At 41.2% G+C, this 20,998-nt stretch overlaps 1 protein-coding gene across 26 annotated transcripts in view; it reads left to right on the forward strand.

Annotated features, from left to right (window-relative positions):
- Window positions 1–1,579: 1,579 nt before the first annotated feature.
- Window positions 1,580–20,998, forward strand: part of Phf8 (PHD finger protein 8) — a 98,810-nt gene continuing 79,391 nt past the window's right edge. For 5 of the 26 annotated variants that reach the window (XM_087600117.1, XM_087600113.1, XM_087600125.1 and 2 more), the window contains exons 1-3: window positions 2,093–2,229; window positions 3,076–3,179; window positions 3,279–3,473. In XM_087600117.1, the coding sequence (XP_087456243.1) occupies window positions 3,376–3,473 (98 nt within the window). In that variant the 5' untranslated portion in view covers window positions 2,093–2,229; window positions 3,076–3,179; window positions 3,279–3,375. 26 annotated transcript variants of the gene reach the window in all.

Raw genomic sequence — 20,998 nt, forward strand, 5'->3', positions numbered from 1 at the left:
TTCAGAGGGCAGTCATGATAGGTCCCTTTTTGTGAGTGTTTCATAGCCTCAGTAATAGTGTCAGGCCTTGGGGCCTCCCCTTGAACTGGATCCCACTTTGGGCCTGTTGCTGGACCTCCTTTTCCTCAGGCACCTCTCCATTTCCATTCCTGCATTTCTTTCAGACAGGAACAATTATGGGCCACAGTTTTTGATTGTGTGATATAGGAACCCCATCCCTCACTTATGACCTGTCTTTTTGCTAGAGATGGGCTCTATAAGTTCCCTCTCCCCACTGTAGGGCATTTCATCTAAGGTCCCTCCCTTTGAGTTCTGAGAGTCTCTTATCTCCTAGGTCTCTGGAGGATCCCCCACCCGCCCCCACATCTCCTACCTTCCAAGGTTGCCTGCTTCCATTCTTTCTGCTGGCCCTTATGGCTTCAGTCCTTTACTCCCACCCAATACCAGATCATCACCCCCTGCCCTGCCCCAATTCTTTTTTTCCACTCCTCTTTTCCTTTTTTGGTAAGAAAGCATTCTTTTTTTAAAATTTTCTTTTTTCTTTTTTTTTTTTTACGTGCATTGGTGTTTTACCTGCACATGTATCTTGTGTGAGGGTGTCAGAACCCCTAGAACTGGAGTTACAGACAGCTGTGAGCTGCCATGTGGATACTGGGAATTGAACCAGGGACCTCTGGAAGAACAGCCAGTGCTCCTAACCTCTGAGCCATTTCCCCGGCTCCAGAAAACAATTTTTTTTAAATACATTTTCTTCTATAAAGTAATGAGATTCTCTAAGAAAGTGAGAAGTAGGGATATTTCATTAATGTCTGAAGAAAAAGAAACAGTGCCATCTTAAAGCATACTATTTTCAGTTAGAAAATCCTGGTACAGATATATGGAAAGCCTTGACTGATTTTGCTTCTTATAGAATTGAACCTGCAAGGTCCGTGACTAGAGCCTGGGAAGAGCCTCACAACTCAGTGTGGGAGAAATTAGATGCTGTCTTTTTTTTTCATTTTCCAGGATCTCAAATCATTTGCCTTCTCTAAACCTGTTTTTTCATTTGGTGATAATCACAGATTTTTTTCTTCCACAGGGTTAAGAGTAAATGATATTCCAACCATGGAAAATGGATCTCATCCACTAAAAGTGCTCGATGTACATGAGCTGTAGGGAGTATTTTGTCTCTTTCCCAAGGCTGAAACCCGCCCCCGCAGCCCTATGTATCAATTTTGCAGTTTGGAGCCACGGGCTTCACCTCCTCTCAGAGGAGGAGACGAGGGAGGGGCAGCGAGTGTTAGGAGGGAGGGAGGAGGAAGGTGCGGGGGTTTTCTTTTTTTTTTTTTTTCTTTTTTTTGTTTTTTTAAACTCCCGTGTTTACCCAGGGTTACGGAAGACTTGGGGTTCCAGGCCCCACTCAAAATGGAGCCAAACTACCGCCTCGCCTAAGATGGCGGCTTCCCCGCCTATCAGCTCAAGGTCTCAAGCACAATTGGGCCACCTAGCAGAGGCTCACATCCTAGGCTCTCTCAAGGTGTCGCCCCGCCCCATGACGTCACGCAAGAGTTGCGGGCTTGATGTTCCGGGCTCCACCTTCACCTCTAGTGCCCGAGCCTCATAAGATGGCGGCAAGCTTGTCTCCTCACAGAACGCCGCCACTCTCAATATGGTAGCTGTTTACCATATTTCTCCACCCCTCTCCGCTTCAGCTTCCTCGTGATTTTGAATAAACTTTATTGATTGCTTTGAATCTCCTACATCCCCCCTATTATTGGGTTCTGGCGACCTCTCAAGCAGTCTTTGCAGACCCGGCGAGCCTATCTCGTGAAGAGGGCAGCGACAAAGCCGCTTGCCAGTGCGCCCGGCGGCCCCGCCCCCTCGGCTTAGCCCTCGGTCTCTAGAAGGCTCTAAAGGGCCAGACTGTGGGGGGTTGGGGGGGGAGACTGTGGTGAACGCTGCCCTAAAGCCCGGTCAGACCACGGGCACTGCGTGACGCGGCATGTGGTTTCTAGGAGAAGGCAAGTAAGCTTCACAGTTTTGCAGCGGCAATCCCAGAATTCACCGCGCGCCGCCTCGGGCCGGAACTGCCCGAATAGCCTCTGCTTAGCGCAGAGCTGTGTTGCCCCGGAGCGAGCCTAGCCGCTGGCGAGTCTCTGGGGCTGAGCTCTGCGCCCTGAGGAGTTCCCCCTGCAGCCTCGGGCATGAAGAGATCTTTGTAGCGTTTGGGACCGTGGACGTTTTTATCAGGTTTGGGGCGTAAAAAGGTTCCTGTCAGTGGGGGAGGCGTAAAGAGATCCTCGTAAGTTTTGGGGGCTACGAGCAAGATAGATTCTTATTTCAGACGAGACGTCTGTCAGGTGTGGGGAACAGCAGAACCCTCGGCAGTCTGAGGGGATTGCAAAGCAATGCCTGCCATTTGGAGGTGTGGAAGGAAAAAAAATCTTCGCTTAGTTTCGCGGGTGTGAGGAAATTCTAGTCAGTTTACTGGGGCTTCGAAGAGATCCTTTTTAGTGTCAGGGGTGAGATGAGCACCCTGTCAGCTTTGGAGTGGAGGACGAAATTGCGGTTTATTTCATTTTGGAGCATAATGAGACTCCTTACTGCTCAGGAAGGAATGATACTGAGAATGACGAAAAGGATAATTTAAACTCTCCGAACGCAATCCCAGAACTGTGATTTGAGTTGGGTGCTTAGTCTTGTTTTCTTGTTCCTGAAGGCTTTGGGGGGGGGGGTGAGGCAATTCGGAATAACCTGCGGAGACTTAGAGGGATTTCCGCATCTCTGCCTCTTCCTATTTTGGGGGGCTAGAGAGGGTCTCTGGTCTCTTCCTCAGCTTCCCTCTTCCCAGCCTCATCTTTTATGCCGCGGTTTGCGTCATAATAAAGGGAGCTGAGTCCTGGGAAGCAAGAGAGCAGTGAAGAGAGGGGTTCAGTGAGGGATTAAAGAAGCTTCCCGAAGGCTTTCAAGATATTTACATGAAACCCGGAAAGAAGTTGTCACTGACTTCAGGGCCAAAGAAGGTAGGGGTCTGGGGGAGGCGTTTGGAAGGCAGGGCAGAGCAGAAAGCAGAACGTTCTTTCTGTTCTTTCCAAGTGAAAGAAATCCTGAAGGGTGGGTGGACTTTCTCCACTTAACTCCTGCACTCTCACCAGCTGTGTTGAGTCCTGGCTTGGTTACTCCCTTTTTCAGAACTGGAGGTTGGTACCCAGGGGGTGGGGTGGGGGCGGAGACACGGAACGATTTGGAAACCTGGGGCCGGAGGAGTCACTTTGTAAAGAAGTGTTGTTTGTGTCTAGCCATCGTCTAGGGAAGGCGGCTTGCTTGTTGCTGCCTTTCTGACCCTGTAAAGCTTCAAAACTGGCACGGCGCAAAACGATCCAACCCCCTGTGAAGATGGCCTCGGTGCCTGTGTATTGCCTCTGTCGACTGCCTTACGATGTGACCCGCTTCATGATCGAGTGTGACATGTGCCAGGACTGGTTTCACGGCAGGTAAGAAGGGCAGGCCAGGCTGCTCAGGGTGCGTTGGCCAGGTGTGTTGTTTTCTCTTGCTCTCTCCTCCTCTCAGCCCTGTTTTCTACCTACTGCTCAGAAACTAGCCCCTCTCTCAATTTACTAGACTTAGGTTTTTCTATCCCTCTTCCGCGGACTAGGTCCTAGCTGGTTTCTCTCGTTTTCCTATATGTATTTATTGTACTATGTGTGTATATACGAATATAAATATATAAATATATCTATATATGCATGCATATTTGATTTTGTAGCTGTGTTCTAGCTACAAAGAAAGTATATGGTTGTGTTTTTCCGCATGTCCTGACTTTGGGGGAGTCAGTACTGTATTTTTGAGATATCCGAGTCCAAGAACATGGATTTCTTTGTAACTTACTATCAGTGGCCTTGGCCAAGTTGCTTTTGCTTTTGTGAGCCTCACTTACAAATCAATACCTCTTTCATAGCTGTAAAACAGTTTGCTTGCATTCTATAAATGGAGGCAGAACTGGAATAATATTTTATTTCTGTGCTGTCTGCAGGGCCATCTAACTAAATTAAAATAAAAAGACATAGGGTAAAACAGTAGGACAAATGCACCTGTCACTCAGGTTTCCAGTGAGGTTATTGTATGTAATAAAAATCAAAATGTTATCCTATTACTGGGGGGAATTTTTATACTGGAATATAATAAAAACAGTATATGGCACCATTCTCTTGCTTTATGTGAAGTTCTAAAATGCAAGTTGTCAATCTTAACTTTTAAAGGAGCTGTTCCTGTTACACTCAAAAACAAAGTAAGGGTGGGGTCAGTGGGTCTCAGGTTCAAGGCCTGGCTGAGCTATAGAGCCAGTTCAAAACCAGCTCAGCAACTTAGCACGATTCAGTCTCAAAATGAAAATAATGTAAAGGGCTTGAGATATAGCTCATTGGTAAGCGCTTGTCTCAAAATATCAAAAAAATTATTATTTCATCTTATAGTTGTGTATATGTCTTATTACTTCCTAGAGGTAGAGATACCTTTTCTTTTTATTTTTAGTATTTCTAGTGCTAAATATGCAATAGATGGTGAATATACTTTTGAATAAATGAACAAGGTATAATAAAAAAAAGCTGTTACACTATGGTTCTTAGTTTACAAGTGTGTATGTTCAATATCTCTGGAAAATGGCTTTTGCTCACAGTGCAGAAATCTGAAAACAGAGCAGGAATGAAGATTTCCTAACTGTTTACTGTGTATCAGACGCCATAACTGACATTCCATAAATTATTTTGTCTGTACCCAAGTCTGAAAGTTAAATTTTTCCTTCTATTTGTATGGGTCTCTGTATGCGGGTGTGTACCATGTATGGAGGCCAGAGGTCAGCCTCAGGCTTCATTTCTCAGGAGGCAGCTACCTTGTCTTTTTGGAGGTAGGGTCTCCCAGTCGCCTAGTAAGGCAGGCTAGGCAGGTGGGCTAGAGAACCCCAGGGATTTTCCCATTTCTGTCTCTCTACCACTGGGATTATATGTATTCAAAGCTTTTTTACATATGATCTGGAGATTGAACTAAAGTCTTCATGTTTGGCTAGTAAACACTTTACTCACTGAGCCTTCTCCCCAGCCTGAAAGTTACACTTGTGGGAGAGCACACTCCTCTGAGTATGTGTAAATGCATCCATGTGTGCACAGGTGCTTAAAGAGGTGTTAGGTAGCTTCTTTATTGCTCTCTACCCTATCTTTCATGCCAAACCTTGAGCTAGTTGGGTTAGGCTAGCTGCCTAGCGAGCTCTAGAGATCCACTTGTCTCTTTTCTCTCATTGCTAGGGTTGCAAGCACTTATTGCCATATTCAGTTTTATGTTAGTTTTGGGGATTTGAACTCATATTTCCCGAGTTCCTGAAAGTTAGAATTTAAAGTGTGTGTGTGTGTGTGTGTGTGTGTGTGTGTGTGTGTGTGTGTGTGTTGCTTGTACATACATGGCATGATATGAATGTGGAGGTCACAGGACAACTTGCGGGAGTCAATTTTCTCCTTCCATCATATGAAACCAAGAGTGAACTCAGGTCGTCAGGGTCGGTGACAAGTACCACCTGCTGAGGTATCTAATGGGCCCAACCCAGATTTTTAAAAGAATGAACATTTTTTAAATGGACTTTAGGGCATAGGCCTTAATTACAGTTAACTTTGGAGACTAAGAAGGGGGGATAGCAAGTTCAAGACTGGCCTGTGCAAAAAAATGATTTTTTTTCCTATTGTATAGGTGAGACATGTCCATTATAGAAAATACAAAAAAAATGGAAATAAAAGTCATCTATGAGTCCGTTGGGTATAATCCACTCTTATTTTTGTTTTTTTTTCTTTTTTTTTTTTTTCGGAGCTGGGGACCGAACCCAGGGCCTTGCGCTTGCTAGGCAAGCGCTCTACCACTGACCTAAATCCCCAACCCTTAGTTTTTTTTTTTTGCTGCTGTTGTATTAACTCTTGTCCTTTGACTTACAACATATGCTTTTGTAGGCTGGGATTATATCATAAATACCATTTTGTGATCTCCCTTGCTCTACACCTAACATTTTAATGTGGGTATTTGCCAGGTTAAATAGTCATCTATAACATGTTTTTGATACCTTCTTATCGATATGTTTAGCACCAGTTTCTTAGTTATTCCTTTCATGGTTGTATACTTACATTATTTGTACTTTCTTACAAATAATGTGAGGTGATAAAACTTGGGGATTCTGGGAAGGTTTTTGTATCCAGATGTAATTGTTGATCAAAACAAAAAGAAAACCATGACTGGTGAATATCTTTGTGCAGTAGCTATTTGACATTTACAATGATAAAACTACTGGAACTTTAAGAGTTTTTAAGCTTACAAATGATTTATGAGTTGATGGATCAGATCTGTCTTTAATCACATTTCTAAGGTGTATTCTGCTTTTGTTTGTACATTCTAGCACAAGTTTCATGAAAGCATCCAGTTTTTAAATTTTCTTCTGCTTCTTTCTGTGGGCTGCCAGAGAACAAGGAACCTAGCTAAAAACCAGACCCTTAGTGGGCGGCTGGCTGTTCTTGCTTACTCAGTACACCCCCACCCCCAACATACTCACTGTACTCTAAGTTTTTACTTTAGGTCAGTTGGAAATTACTAAATATGTAGACTTTTCATGATTGTTTACAGTAGTTAGCCACATAGACCCAGTGTGTGTGAGTATGAGCCCACCAAGGCCTGAGGAAGACATTGTTTTGTTGTATTACTCTTGTTTTATTCTCTTGAGATGGTTTATCACTGAACCTGGAGTTAAACTGGTGGTAAACTGGTGGCTAGCAAGTCCAGTGATCTTCCTGCCTTTGCCCCTCCCAGGACTTGGATCACTGCCACACCTGACTTTTTACCTAGGTGCTAGGATCTGTGTACTAAGGTCCTCGAATGTACAGAGCATCCTTTTAGCACTGAGTCATCTCTCCAGCCCACATCCTACAGATTTCATATCCACAAACACCTAAAGATGGTAGACTTTTGAAGTTCAGTTAGGGATTATGATGCATAATGACAAGTTGCTACCTGGAGTAGTTACAGTAAGGAAGGCAACTATGCTATTTTTGATGATACGGAATCTGGAACTGTGGAGGTTAAGTGATATTTTCTGAGTATGGATTTGAATTTCAAATTAATTGATTCTAGAGTAGTGTTGTCAAATTTAGAAAAAATACTGAATAGTTTCATTCCTCTTGATAGGCAGTTGAGTTGTGCAAAATACTATGATTTGTAGAGCAGTGCACTTTAAACTTTAGTGTGTATCAATTATTTGAAAGATCTGTTAACAAAAAACGATAGATTCCCAACCTCGGTTTCTGATTCAGTAGGTAGATAGGGCCCACATTTGAGAAACTTAAATTTAAAGTAGTACCAATCTCTTCCACTTGTATAGAGTATAATAACATCTGATATTGGAGGATGGATGAGATAACATTATCATTACTATATACCAGTTATTCTCAAAGTATTTCATCTCTGTGAAGCATTAGTTTTCCTGGTAACAGTTATGATAATTTAAATAGAAATGGTTACATACATATTAATTTTTATTTTTATTATCTTATAATTTGGATACCATGACATTTTATTTTTAAAATACGTATTTTTTTAGTGTGTGTATATGTATGCGTGGAGCACTGTACATTTGCAGGTTGAAAAGACAACTTTTCAGGAAGTCAGTTCTGTGCTTCTGCTTTGTTGTAGCAACTCTCTTGTTTCCGCTGTGCTACTACTCTAGGCTAGCTGGTCTTTGAACTTCTGGCTAACTCTCCTGTTTTCACCTCCCATCTCCCTGTAGGAGTACTGGGTTTACAGATGCACACCACTGCATCTGACTTTTATGTAGGTTCCAGGGATTGAATTTGGGTCTTAAATGGCAAGTGTTTTTTTTACTGTCGAGCCATATCACTGGACAGACCTGTATGTACTTTGATCATACCCCTCTCCTGGCTTTAAGGAGGCTTAATTCTCTGGGTTACTTACTAGAACTTGAGCAACTTACCAGTGGCTGAACCACTGAAAATTTGCCTTTATATCTTCAGGAAAGGTCGGAGCCTTGTGAGCCCCTCCCTTTTCCAGGACAGAATGTTAGCAAACCCAATCTTGTACAAATCTATACAGGTAATCAAGAATTTAACAGCATTTCATGCCTAGAACTCAGTGTTCCAAACTGCTCCCCAACCTTCCTCTGGTTCTTACATTTTTCTGTTTCTTCCTCCCAAGATGTTTCATGAGCCCTAGAGAGAGTGCTGTGTAGATGTTCTATTTATAGACAGTAAATTATTTATTCTTTGTCTTTCGGTTATGAGTTTGTATCCACGAACATTTATACCACTACAAAGAGAAGGGTTTTTCCCTTTTTCTTTTTTTCTTTTTTGAGACAGGGTCTCACTGTATAGCCTTGTCTGGCCTAGAACTCATTCTGTAAACCAGGGTGACCTAAAACACAGAGATCCACCTGCCTCTGCTTCCTAAGCACTGAGATTAAAGAAGTATACCACCATGAATGGCAAGAGAAACTTCTTTTACTAAAGCTGAGAGTAGTAATATTCTATAGGCATGAACATGGTTATTTAGATGGTAATTTGATGGGTACATTATGTTCATTGAGCAGAACAACTAAAGGAGCTTCGTCACTCAGGCCTATGATCTCTTTAACTACAAGTTTTTGGCCAGTTTTATTGTACTGATTTTTCTTTGCATGGAATTCCTTGTTTGTTTTGTTGGGAGGGAAAATATTCTTGTTTAAATTAAGTTTGGTGGTATGAGTCTTCTACTTCCCTTTTGCTGAAGAAAACTGACTCTTCTTCCTCAGTAGCCACTGACTGCTAATAGTTTCTCAGCTAGGGGTAGAACTTCATGAGCCCTTTTCCTCTCTGTGCTGGTGTTTTAACTGGTTTCATCTCATGCAAGTTTTGTGCTGTGCTAAGAACTATATTTGTTATGGCTTTGAGTGCAGTGACTCCGTCCTGTCCAGAAGACATTATTTCACAAGCAGTCTTCTCTTGATAATTTTTCTGCCCATTCTTCCACAATGCTTCCTGACCTTGAGGGAAAAGGGTGTGATATAATTTTCTATTTTTTTCAAGACAGGGTTTCTCTGTAGCCTAGGCTGTCCTGGAACTCACTCTACAGTCCAGGCTGGCCTGGACTCAGAGATTCCCCCTACTTCTGCCACCCAGGTGTGCCACCAAAGGTGTGAGCCATCACTGCCTGGCTAATCCTATCTTACAATCTTTCTCCCCCTTCTTAGGTTCCCAAAGCCTTTTGGGGAAAGAGGTGTGATACAGATGTCTCATTTAGAGCTGACCACCCCACAGTGACTTATTCTTGCATTTCAACTAGTTGTGAGAAACTGTATTTAACATCATCAACTATGTAAAGAAACTTTTCTGATGAGGGGGCCTATAGATATTTAGAAATATTTATAAGGTAGTATAACGAAGGGAAGGTGGATAAAGGAGGTAAACATTTAAGTGGGCAGTAGACATGAGGGTGAGGTGGGGGAGATAGAGGGATAACCAGCACTAAGCATGTTTGAAAAAGCCATATATTTTGATCATAGGATATGGAAAAGTCAAGCAGGTTCTGACCTGGGAGCATTCTTCCTACTAGCTAACTTTCATAGCATCATAAGGTGTTTTTGTAGGCTTCTGAGAAAGAAAAACGATCAACAGTCTTACCCACCTGTGAGTCCTGTGAGCTACAATAATGACTGGCCTGGAAAGATATGCTTGCTCATTGGTGCAATAGTAGCATGAATGCTATGGAGGTAACCAGTGGCTTTCTACTTGAACTTAAGGCCTGATTCACAGTGGGAAACTCATGCTATGTTTTCTAAACCTGGCCAAGAACTTGTGGCTAAGGAAGTTATAGGCTCTGCTAATATTATTTTGCTAAAGGGATATAACATCAAACTGCCTTCTGAATTCTTTTTACAAATTTTAGTTCTATTTTTTCCTTCTTTCCTCCCACCTCCCCCTGCTTCCTCCCTTCTTTCTCTTTTCTCCCTTCTATGTATAAGCACTTGTGTATATATGTGCCATGGTGTTCATGTGTAGAATTGATTCTCCTTTTACCTCTCTACATAAATTGCAAGGACTGAACTCAGGGAGGGCTTCAGGCTTTGAGGGAATCATCTTGTCAGGCTCTGTTTTAGTTTTTTTTTTTTTTTTTTTTTTTTTTTTTTTTTTTTTGGTCTTTTTTTCGGAGCTGGGGACCGAACCCAGGGCCTTGTGCTTCCTAGGCAAGCGCTCTACCACTGAGCTAAATCCCCAGCCCCCTGTTTTAGTTTTTGACAGGGAGTCTTATATAGCTCAACTGACTTCAGACTTGACTATGTAGTTAGGGGTGACCTTGAACTCCTGATCCACCTGTTACCACCTCCTAAACCCTGATTACAGGCCTGAGAACATTTTTGGTTTTATTCAGTACTGGGGATTGAACCCAGGTTTTTGTATATGTTAGGCAGGTATGATACCAAATGAACTATATCCTTAGTCTTTCTGTTCTATGTGCCTCTGTTTACATTCTCTAGCCTTTATTATACCTGATTTATAATTCAATATTGCTTTTTTCTTTACATTTGAATGTGTCTTTATATACAGTTTTACTTTTTACTACAATCATTTGGTATTTTTCCCAGTTCAAGTGAGGAGTAAAAATTTCTCTTTATTTTACATTTCCTCATTTATAGCATAATTAATCTTAAATATGTGTTTTACATACATTGAGAACTACATCAGCGTGTCATAATTTTTGTTTCTGTATTTTAACAGGGCCTCTAGATATTCTCAATATTACTTTAGAAAATGAGAAACATGCAGGGCAGTGGTGACACGTGCCTTTAATCCCAGTACTCAGGAGGCAGAGGCAGGTGAATTTCTCTGAGTTTGAGGCCAGCTTGGTCTGCACAGCAAGTTCCAGGACACCCAAGGTTACACAAAGAAACAGTCTCCGAAAAACCAAAACCAAAACAAACAAACAAACAAACAAAAAGAAAGAGAAAAAATTGAGGAACATGAGTCAGTTGATAGATTGCTTGGTTAGCATTTGTGAAGCTAGGGTTGGATCCCAGCATCACATAAACCTGGCATGGTTGTACATGCCCATAATTCTAACACTCAAGAATATGGAAGCCAAGATGATCAAAAATTCGTGGTAATCCTTGCTACATAGTGAGTTTGAGGCCAGCCTGTCTCCAAAATCACCCTAGGAAATTCTTGTCTAGTTAGAAAATGGTGACTTACTAGAGTCTGTGTTGATGAGAAGTGGCTTTATTTTGAACATATATCAGTATGGGACTTGTTAATAGATTGGATTGGGGTTGTGAAAGAAAGAGGTAAGGAATGACTTCATTTTAAGCAGTTTTACTATAAATGGGAATAGAGTAATGGGGCAGTGACTGAGAAGCTCAAAAGATCTGTAGCGAATGGCCTATTTTGTCTATAATTTCAAGTTATTTTGGAATTTAGTGAGTTCTTTTAAATGGCAAACTCATATGCCAGATTCGGAGCAGAGAGAGCAGAAACTTCTCAGGTACATGGAACTTGTTTAGTTTCTTTAGCACTACTCCAAGTCCTTTGCCTGGAGGCAATGGAGCCAGTAGTGAGAAGTGTAGGTGCCTTTGCTTCTGGTTTTGTAGAGTGTGTTCTATCTGATAAAGGTTGTTGCAAGAAACCCATACCAAAAATTGATTTGGATGTTTTTCTGAGATTTTTTTTTAAATGAAGGAAGGTAAAATATACTCTTCCCTTCTTTATTTATTTATTGGCTTTCCAAGTTATAGGCTGGTCACAGGACCTGGCTCCTTGAGCATTCTCAGAGAGCAGAGGCTGAACATATAAGAAGCCAGATAGAATCTTGAGGAAAACGTGTCATTGTTCTGGCTCCTTTGATCTTTGGGTCCCACTTAGTTCCACAGCCCTGGATGAAGCAATCAAGTGCCTGATTTTGTGTTCTTGTAGCATTTGCTTCTATTTATGGTTATATTTTAGCTATGTATTTAGTTAGATATCATGGACTTATGGTGACCAACAGTTTTGTATTGTGATGCTACTTAAATAGTTTTGTAATTACTAGCAATTTGCCTAACTATTCAGATTTGTTTTCTCATTGTTATAGATAGCATTTATCATGTATTAAGCACTTGAATACTTTAAGTTCATTGAATCCTTACAACATCTCTAAAACGTACTACTAATTAGAATACTACTAAATACTACTAACTACTACTAACTACTAATAGAAAATTTACTAGTAATTTTTCTATTTCACAATTCTAGAAACTGGGGTACAAAGAATTTATATAAACTTCCTCTGTTCACACAGTTATACATGGAAGAAGTAAAATTCAAACCCAAGTAGTTTGGCTACCATATCTTTGTATCTTTTTTTTTTGCCCCCACCCCAGGACCCCTTTTTGTATCTTTCTTTTTTTGGTTCTTTTTTTCGGAGCTGGGGACCGAACCCAGGGCCTTGCGCTTCCTAGGCAAGCGCTCTACCACTGAGCTAAATCCCCAACCCCCTTTTTGTATCTTTTAACCTCTGTGTTTTAGTGTTTCAATGCTATACAGAGTGTCTCTTAATTTGTTATAAAGATTAAATAGTATAATATATTTAAAGCCCATATCTCAGTTTTCTTTTATATAGGCATTTCTTCTCAGTTACTTTTATGTAGGCTTTAAATTTACTCATTCATTTGACCATCATTGGTCTGTTTTTCTTTGTAGCACTTAATGAAACTGTTCAGACTATGCCTGTCTCTTTCCCTCTAGAATGCTCATTCTATAAGTATCTACATATAATTAATATTTATTTATACACTCATTTACTTTTACTTAGTAAATATTTGTTGAGAGCCTACACTGAGCCCAGCTTAATTTCAGTGCCCCATGTTGTAATAATTCTCTTTACCAAGGAAGCTACCCTGAGTAAGACAACATTTACGGTATACCCTTGGTGCCTGGTGATAATTATTGAGACAGTGAATTAATTCTGGCTTATCTGCCTCTCTGGTCTAAGGAGTTATCTCGCCCATTGCATGTTTGTTGAATTGGGATGGATAATGGAAGGAAACAAGACTGGCAGATGGAATAGCTGAGGACTTTTGGTGGATACCAGACTTTCTGTGTGCTGGATGTAGTCAGCGCAAATGACAAGGAAATGAACATGTGTTGTAGGTCAGAGTAGGAGAGGTGAAATAGGTGGTATGCAGCAGGACTGTCTGCAGTAGGGAGGAGGAAGAGCAGTAGCATCCCGGGCTCGCATTATGAATCCAGATGGCTTTAGTTTTCTTTTGTTCATTTTTTGTGGTGCTAGAGATCAAATACTTATGGCCTCATTCATGTTAGTCAAGTATTCTATCTCTAAGCCACATCCCTAGACTTTTTTTTAGATGGAATGGCTTCATGAACATGTGCACCCTGTTGTCACATGAAGCCCTACAGTTGAGGTGTAATGCAATGCTTCTGTTGTCCCAAAAGTCTTCATATGTTTTACCTTTGAATCTTTGTACGTGACAGCAGTGGACTGTATGCTGAGAACTTAGAACCTTGAGTTCTGTGGCCTTTTTTTTTATCTTTATCAACTTGAGCATTTCTTATTTACATTTCGATTGTAACGGGCCAACATTCCCCCAGCCCCTCCCCCTCCCCTTCTTTATGGGTGTTCCCCTCCCCATCCTCCCCCCATTGCCGCCCTTCCCCCAACAATCTAGTTCACTGGGGGTTCAGTCTTAGCAGGACCAAGGGTTTCCCCTTCCACTGGTGCTCTTACTAGGATATTCATTGCTACCTATGAGGTCAGAGTCCAGGGTCAGTCCACATATAGACTTTAGGTAGTGGCTTAGTCCCTGGAAGCTCTGGTTGCTTGGCATTGTTGTTCATATGGGGTCTCGAGCCCCTTCAAGCTCTTTCAGTCCTTAATCTGATTCATTCAATGGGGGTCCTGTTCTCAGTTCAGTGGTTTGCTGCTGGCATTCGCCTCTGTATTTGCTGTATTCTGGCTGTGTCTCTCAGGAGAGATCTACATCCGGTTCCTGTCGGCCTGCCCTTCTTTGCTTCATCCATCTTATCTAATTGGATGGCTGTATATGTATGGGCCACATGTGGGGCAGGCTCTGAATGGGTGTTCCTTCTGCCTCTGTTCTAAACTTTGCCTCCCTATTCCCTGCCAAAGGTATTCTTGTTCCCCTTTTAAAGAAGGAGTGAAGCATTCACATTTTGGTCATGAGTTCTGTGGTCTTACATCTTACTTCTTTCTTGCTTCCCTGAAAACCTTCAGAGCCTGGGGATCTGTCCCTAAGTGGAGATGTGGAGAAATTTCAGGGTCCAGAGTATGCACACTGTGTAATGAATGATTTGTCTTCAACCCCCCCATCACCAAGAGAGTTGTGACAGAAAAAATAAAGAAAAGCTCATACTGCCAAGGTTATGTCTATCATTATAGTTACTCAGGGAGCTGAGGCAGGAGAATCAGAAGGCAGCTTAGTAAGACTCTATCTCAAGTACGATGTTTGTTTGTGTTGAAACAGGATCTCACTATGTAGTTCTAGCTGTTCTGGAACTAGCTATGTAGACCAGGCTGACCTTGAACTCACAGAGGTCTACTTGCCTCTGCCTCCCAAGCACTAGAATTAAAGGTATGGATCGCCATACTGGACTTGAGACCCTATCTCAAAAAAGTAGAAATAGAGCTAGAATTTTAACTGACGGAGCACTTGCCTAGCATGTATGGCTCTGAGTTCAGCTCCTAACCACAAAACAAACAGTAGTAACAACTGAACTCTATGTGTATTAGTTACTTTTGTATTGCTATGATAAAACACCATGACTCAAGCAGCTTGTAGAAGGATGGGTTTATTTTGGGTTTATAGTTCCAGAGGGATAAGAGTCCATTACAATCAATATATTGCTGCTGCTGCTGCTGCTGCTGCTGCTGCTGCTGCTGCTGCTGCTGCTGCTGGTAGTGGTGGTGCATGGAAGAAAGCACCAGGCATGGCAGCAGAAACAGCAACAAGCAGAGAAACCACATGGCTTTTGAAAGTTAGAGTCCACCACCAGTGACATACTTTCTTTAGCAAGATCATGCCTAAGTCTACTACCCAAGCAATGTAACCAAGTGTGGACCAAGTGTTCAGACACATAAGAACATGGATGACATCTCATTCAAATTGCTACACCATGGTAACCTGAAAGGCCACAGAAAGCAAAGAGATTTTTTTTATGTTTCTGAAGAAGGGGTTCCTGCTTTTCATTTACAGTAAGCATATTCATTTATATAAGTAGTGCTGTGTGTGAGGGATAAAAGATGACACAAAAGAGGCAAGGCCTTTTTAGGTCATGGTCAATTCATTTTTCAAGACAAAATAGGTAGAGACTGGAGAGATGGTTTAGCAATTAAGAACACTTGCTGCTTACTATTCCAGAGGAGCTGAGTTCAAATCCCAGCACCCATGTCAGGCAGTCCACAACTACTTGTGACTTCAGTACCAATACCCTTTTCCTGCTTCCAATGGCACCCTCTAATACATGTACATATATGTAAACATGAAAAAGTTTAGAAAAATGAAAATAGGGAGCTGTTGAGGGGTTTTGCATATGAGATAATAAAATTACATTTTTATATAATTAATTGGTATTAATGTGTTTTTGTATGCCTGAGTATGTATGTATGCCATGTGTGCTGCAGCCCGAGGAGGTCAGAAGAGGGTGTTGGATCTCCTGGAACTAGAGTTTCTGGATCCTCTGCTTAATTGCTGAGCCATCTCTCTAACCCAAACTTCCTTAATGATCATTGTGGAATCATTGTGTGTGGAGACAGATTTGAGGTTTGGAGTCTAGTTGGGTGAGCAGGACAGTAATTCCAGTTAGAAATCATAACAACCTGTGTTATGGATGCAACAGTAAGAATGACAGAGGCACACAAGTGATAGCCAAAGAATTAGGATATAGAAGTGATAATTTGGAGTTTTATACCATGTTTAAACTGTTACCCATTCCAAAAAGGGGGGCATTTTGAGCTATATAAATGTAGATAGAGATGTTTGGCTGTGAACTGTCAGGGGCAGACAAGAAGGAATGAAAGGAAAGAAGAGAGGATTTTTAAGGTAAGTGTACTTGTTTAAATAGTATGTAAAGAAAGAGAAAGAAATAGGGTGAGAGATTAAAGATACTTTAGAAAGAAGGGACATTTAACTGGTAAAAATAAAAAAAGGTATGTGACCTGTGTGCCAGCACTGGCTATTGAAAGATAGCATTTCCACTGTAAGAGGAGGAAAGGGTGGATGAAGAAAGAAGTCAAATTAGTTCTTATCTCATTATTTCACTTCTGTTTTATTCTCCAAGAAAGGAAGTAAATCATTTGCATGGAGAGAAGGGAGAGATAATGGGATCAAAGATTTGAACGTTACTGTAGATTGTGGGAAGGGAAGAGCTGAGTAGGAAATTATAGGAGAATTATCTATGTAATCTATATAATCTATATATTTTAGACAGTGAATTTATTTTGTCCAATGAGTGATTATTTCTTCTCTAACCTATCCAATGGTAGTGTAGTGGGATTGAACTAGGGATAGGTTTGTAAATGTGGTGAAAGGTGGGTGGGGCAAGGGAAGAATGCTGGAATTTAAGCTAGATAGTAAGTAGGTTGAAGTCAAGAGTAGGTGGATTTGGTGCTACAGGCCTATAATCCATTATTCAGGAGCTGAGGCTTGGGCATTTTGAGTTCAAGGCCAGCCTAAGCTGTACATAAGACCTTCTCTGAAAACAAAGCATAAAGTTAAAAAAAGAATGTACTTGGTGTGGTGTAGTGTGGTGTGGTTGCATGGACTTTTAATCTTAAAGCCCAGAGGACAGAGACAGGTAGATCTCGGTGAGTTTCAGGCCAGGTGTACACATTTTAATACAACAACAAAACAAATTAAACTAAGAATTGGTGAAAAGTAGGAGCAGCTAGGGATTTTCAAAGCAAAGAACAGTATAGTGAAACCTGGTGGATATATTTATGGTGAAATGGAACATGCATTTCGTATTCCGGAAGTGAGCCAATTGCTGGACAAACTCTGGGGGATGGTTATGAGAGTAGTAGAAATGAAAGTGGAGGTAACTATCTGAACATGGTTAGGTCAAAGAAGAGTGACCCCAAAAAGTTGGGTCTCCGTGTTATTAACTGATACCATGTAGAGTATTGAAAAGTTTTGGCGTGGAGAAAAATCTGTGACAGGTTCTCCTGGAAGTGAAGGGATGTACTGGAGAGAAGGGTAACTGGAAGTAAAGAGGAGCCAGATGTGGTATCGCTGCATGGTTTGAAACTCAAAGAGGAATGAGTCATCTCACACAAGGCTTGATGGTTGATGTCAGTTGTTAACTTGATGACATCTAGAATCACTGAGATTTAAGCCTTCAAGCATGCCTATGAGTGATTATGGGAAATTATCTTGATTGTATTTTAATGGAGGTGTGAAGACCCTCTCACTCTGAGTGGTACTTTTCTGGACTTTATAAATAGAAAAGGAACTGAGCAGCAGCAGACATTTATCACCTTTTTGACTGTGGACTCAATGTAACCAGATGTTTCAGGTACCTGCTGCTTTGACTTTTCTACTGGGATATACTGTGAACTATGAACTAAAATAAGAACTTCTGTCCTTAAGTTGCTTTTGTTCCTGGTATTCTGTCACAGAAACAGGAAAAGAAATAAGGCACAAAGGTAGAGATAATCTCAAATTCTCACTGGAGAGTTAAAAGGGTCATCTGTTGAACTTCCTTGAGTTGTCCAGAAGAGTAGGAGGCTTACATCTGATTGAACTCTTTTGTTCCCCCCCCTGCATGATCCTTCCAACCCCTTCCCCTTCACCTCTAAGAGGGTGCTCACCCATACATAACCCACTCCCACCTTACCCCTTTAGCATCCCCCTTCTCTGGGGCATCAAGTCTCCACAGGGTCAAGGACATCCCCTCCCACGGATGCCAGACAAGGCAGTTGTCTGCTACATATGTATCGGGGGCATGGAGCAGCCCACATATACTCTTTGGTTGGTGGTATGGTCCCTGGGAACTTTAAGGGGTCTGGTTAGTTGATACTGTTGTTCTTCCTATAGGGTTGCTATCCCCTTCAGTTCCTTGAGTCCTTCCCCTAACTATTCCATAGGGGTCCCCAACCTCAGTTCAATGGTTGGGTATAAGTATCTGTATCTGTCTCAGTCAGGTGCTGGTAGAGACTCTCAGAGGACAGCCATACCAGGCTTCTGTCTGCAAGCACAATATGGCATCAGAAATAGTATCAGAGTTTGGAACCTGTGCATGGAATGGATCCCAATTTGGGGTGATCTCTGGATGGCCTTTCCTTCAGCCTCTGCTCCATTTTTGTTCCTGCATTTCCTTTAGATAGGAACAATTCTAGGTCAAAAACTTTGAGATGGGTAGATGACCCCATCACTCAACTGAGGGCCATGTCTCTCTACTGAAGGTGGTCTCTTCGGGTTCTATTTCTGCACTATTGAGCATTTGGCTAATGTCATCCCCACTGGGTTCTGGAAGCTTCTCACATCCCAGGTCTCTGGGACTTTCTAGAGATTCCCCCCGCCCCCCACCCCACACTGTCGCATATTTTTATTCTTTCTCCTATCCCCCCAGGCTTCTTTCCTGTTTCCCCCTATACCTGATCCTCCCCCTTTTGCCCTCCCCCTCTCCTCTTCCACCCAGGTACCTACTTCCCTCTGCTTCCTATGATTATTTTGTTCCCCCTTTTAAGTAGGATTGAAGCATCTATACTTGGGCCTTCCTTCTTGTTAAGACCATATGTAGCTGATAGAACTCTTAACACAGTGCTCCTTAGACTCTATGGTGAAGAACAAGGACATATTTTCTTTTATTTTCAGTCTCTAATGGATCTGTTACTTTATAAAATGAAAAGAGAATGAGTAGTAAAACAATATGAACAAAAAACAATATCACAAACCTCAGTATTTCATTATTAGATTCAATGGCTATTAAAATATCCTGCCAGATTTCTGAGAAGTAATACTGTCATTTTCTGTACTTACCATAGACCCGTAGTCCAGTTCACATTAGTCTATGGATTACACTAATGGTTCTCAACCTTCCTAATGCTGCAACCCTTTAATACAGTTCCTAATATGTGGTGACTCTCAACCATAAAATTATTTTAGTTGCTACTTTATAACTGTCATCTTGCTACTGTTATGAATTGTCATGTAAATATCTGATATGCAGGATATTGGATATGTGACCCCTGTGAAAGGGGTCAAAACTCACAGATTGAGAGCAACTGGATTACACTTTGAGTAACAATGGTATGGAGAAAATTGTTTCCTTGTAGACCAACTGTATTTGTTTAAACTTGGAAAGTAAAGAAGTGTTCTGTTTTATATTTTTTGCTTTAAGACAGGTTTTATCTAGCCAAAGCTGACCTTAAACTACTGATTCCTCTGTTTCTATCTCTGAAGTTCTGAGATTATGAGTGGGTGTATTAGTTACTTTTCTGTTACTGTAGTAAAGCACCATGACCAAAGAAACGTATGAAAGAAAGTATTGAATTGAGCTTATATATAAGTTCCAGAGGGTTAGCATCCATGATGGGAGAGAGAAGGCACAGCAGCAGAAACAGCTGAGAGCTCACATCTTGAACCTTAAGCAGGAGTAAGAGGACACACTGGGGATAGTAGGAGTCTGTTGAAATCTCAAAGACTACCCTCCATGACACAACTTCTCCAACAAGGTCATACCTCATCCTTTCCAAATAGTTCCACTAACCAGGACCAGGTATCTAAACGTATGCGCCTATGAGAGCCATTCTCATTCAAACCACCATGGCACACATGTACCACTGTGCCCAGCAAGTGTTTCTTGAAGGGGAAGCTAGAGCACTTTATTTATCATGGTATAGAATTGCTGAGATTGTGACACAGAAGTTGAGAGAGGAGACAGGTAGTGGCTGTTTTTGGTAGAAAAGGCATATATGACAAAAGTTCAGGAGTGATGACAGCAAGGTTTCCTTTTTGAGCAGTGACCAAATATAGTAGGGACGTGAGACATAAAGCACGTATGTTATGGAAATGAGTGCCTTAGGTCCAAACAAAAGATTTATAGATTTAGGCCAGGTGACACAGGCCAGTTTGAGACCAGGAAGCTAAGGTAAGTTTGAAGTGAGATTGGGCTATACAGTGAAACCTTATCTCAAAAAGCAAGTAAGCAAACAAAAAATAAACTTTAGGGTAGTGAGGATTGATAATGTGGATATGGCAAAAAGTAATATTAGCTGTCACCTGTCATTTACCATATTTTTATGTACCTTGCTGTATGTAGTTGATAAAAGACTTTTAAAACATTTAAACCATAGCCAGAAATTATTTGAAGGGTTCTTGCCCTCTTTCCCCTCTTTCTTGGTGAGGGAAGGGCTTAATATGTGAGATTTCTTTGTATACATGCATCCAAAATTAAATCTAAGTGAGGCTGCGAAAATGATTACCTATAATTTTTTACTCATAAATGTTGGCTGTAAAATATTTCTAGTAGTTTTATTTAAAAAATATCTCAACAAAGTTCTAAATTTGAGTTTTAATACTTTGAGTGTGTTAGGCAATATAAAATATTAAAATAAGACTTGTTCTTAAAATATCTTTTTGTATTTGAGACATTTTTCTTATATAGTCCAGTCTGGTCTAATACTTGAGGGTAGCCTGAAACATGTGATAATACTCTTTCCTTCACCTCTAGAATGCTGGAATTAGAAGTGCGGATTAAAGGACTAAAATATCTGGTTCTTTTTACCTTTTTTTGTTTTTTTTGAGGCAGGGTTTCTCTGTGTAACAGCCCTAGCTGACCTGGAACTTGTTTTGTAGACCAGGCTGCCCTTGAACTCTGCCTGCCTCTGCCTCCCAAGTGCTGGAATTAAAGGCATGCACCACCACTGCTTGACCTTATCTTTTAAATGTAACTATTTGGAACATTTAAAATTCCTTATTGGGTTTACATATTTCTGTTTATTC

The sequence above is a fragment of the Rattus norvegicus genome, chromosome X, assembly GCF_021556685.1.
Source record: "Rattus norvegicus strain SHRSP/BbbUtx chromosome X, alternate assembly SHRSP_T2T, whole genome shotgun sequence".
Taxonomy (NCBI): Eukaryota; Metazoa; Chordata; class Mammalia; order Rodentia; family Muridae; genus Rattus; species Rattus norvegicus.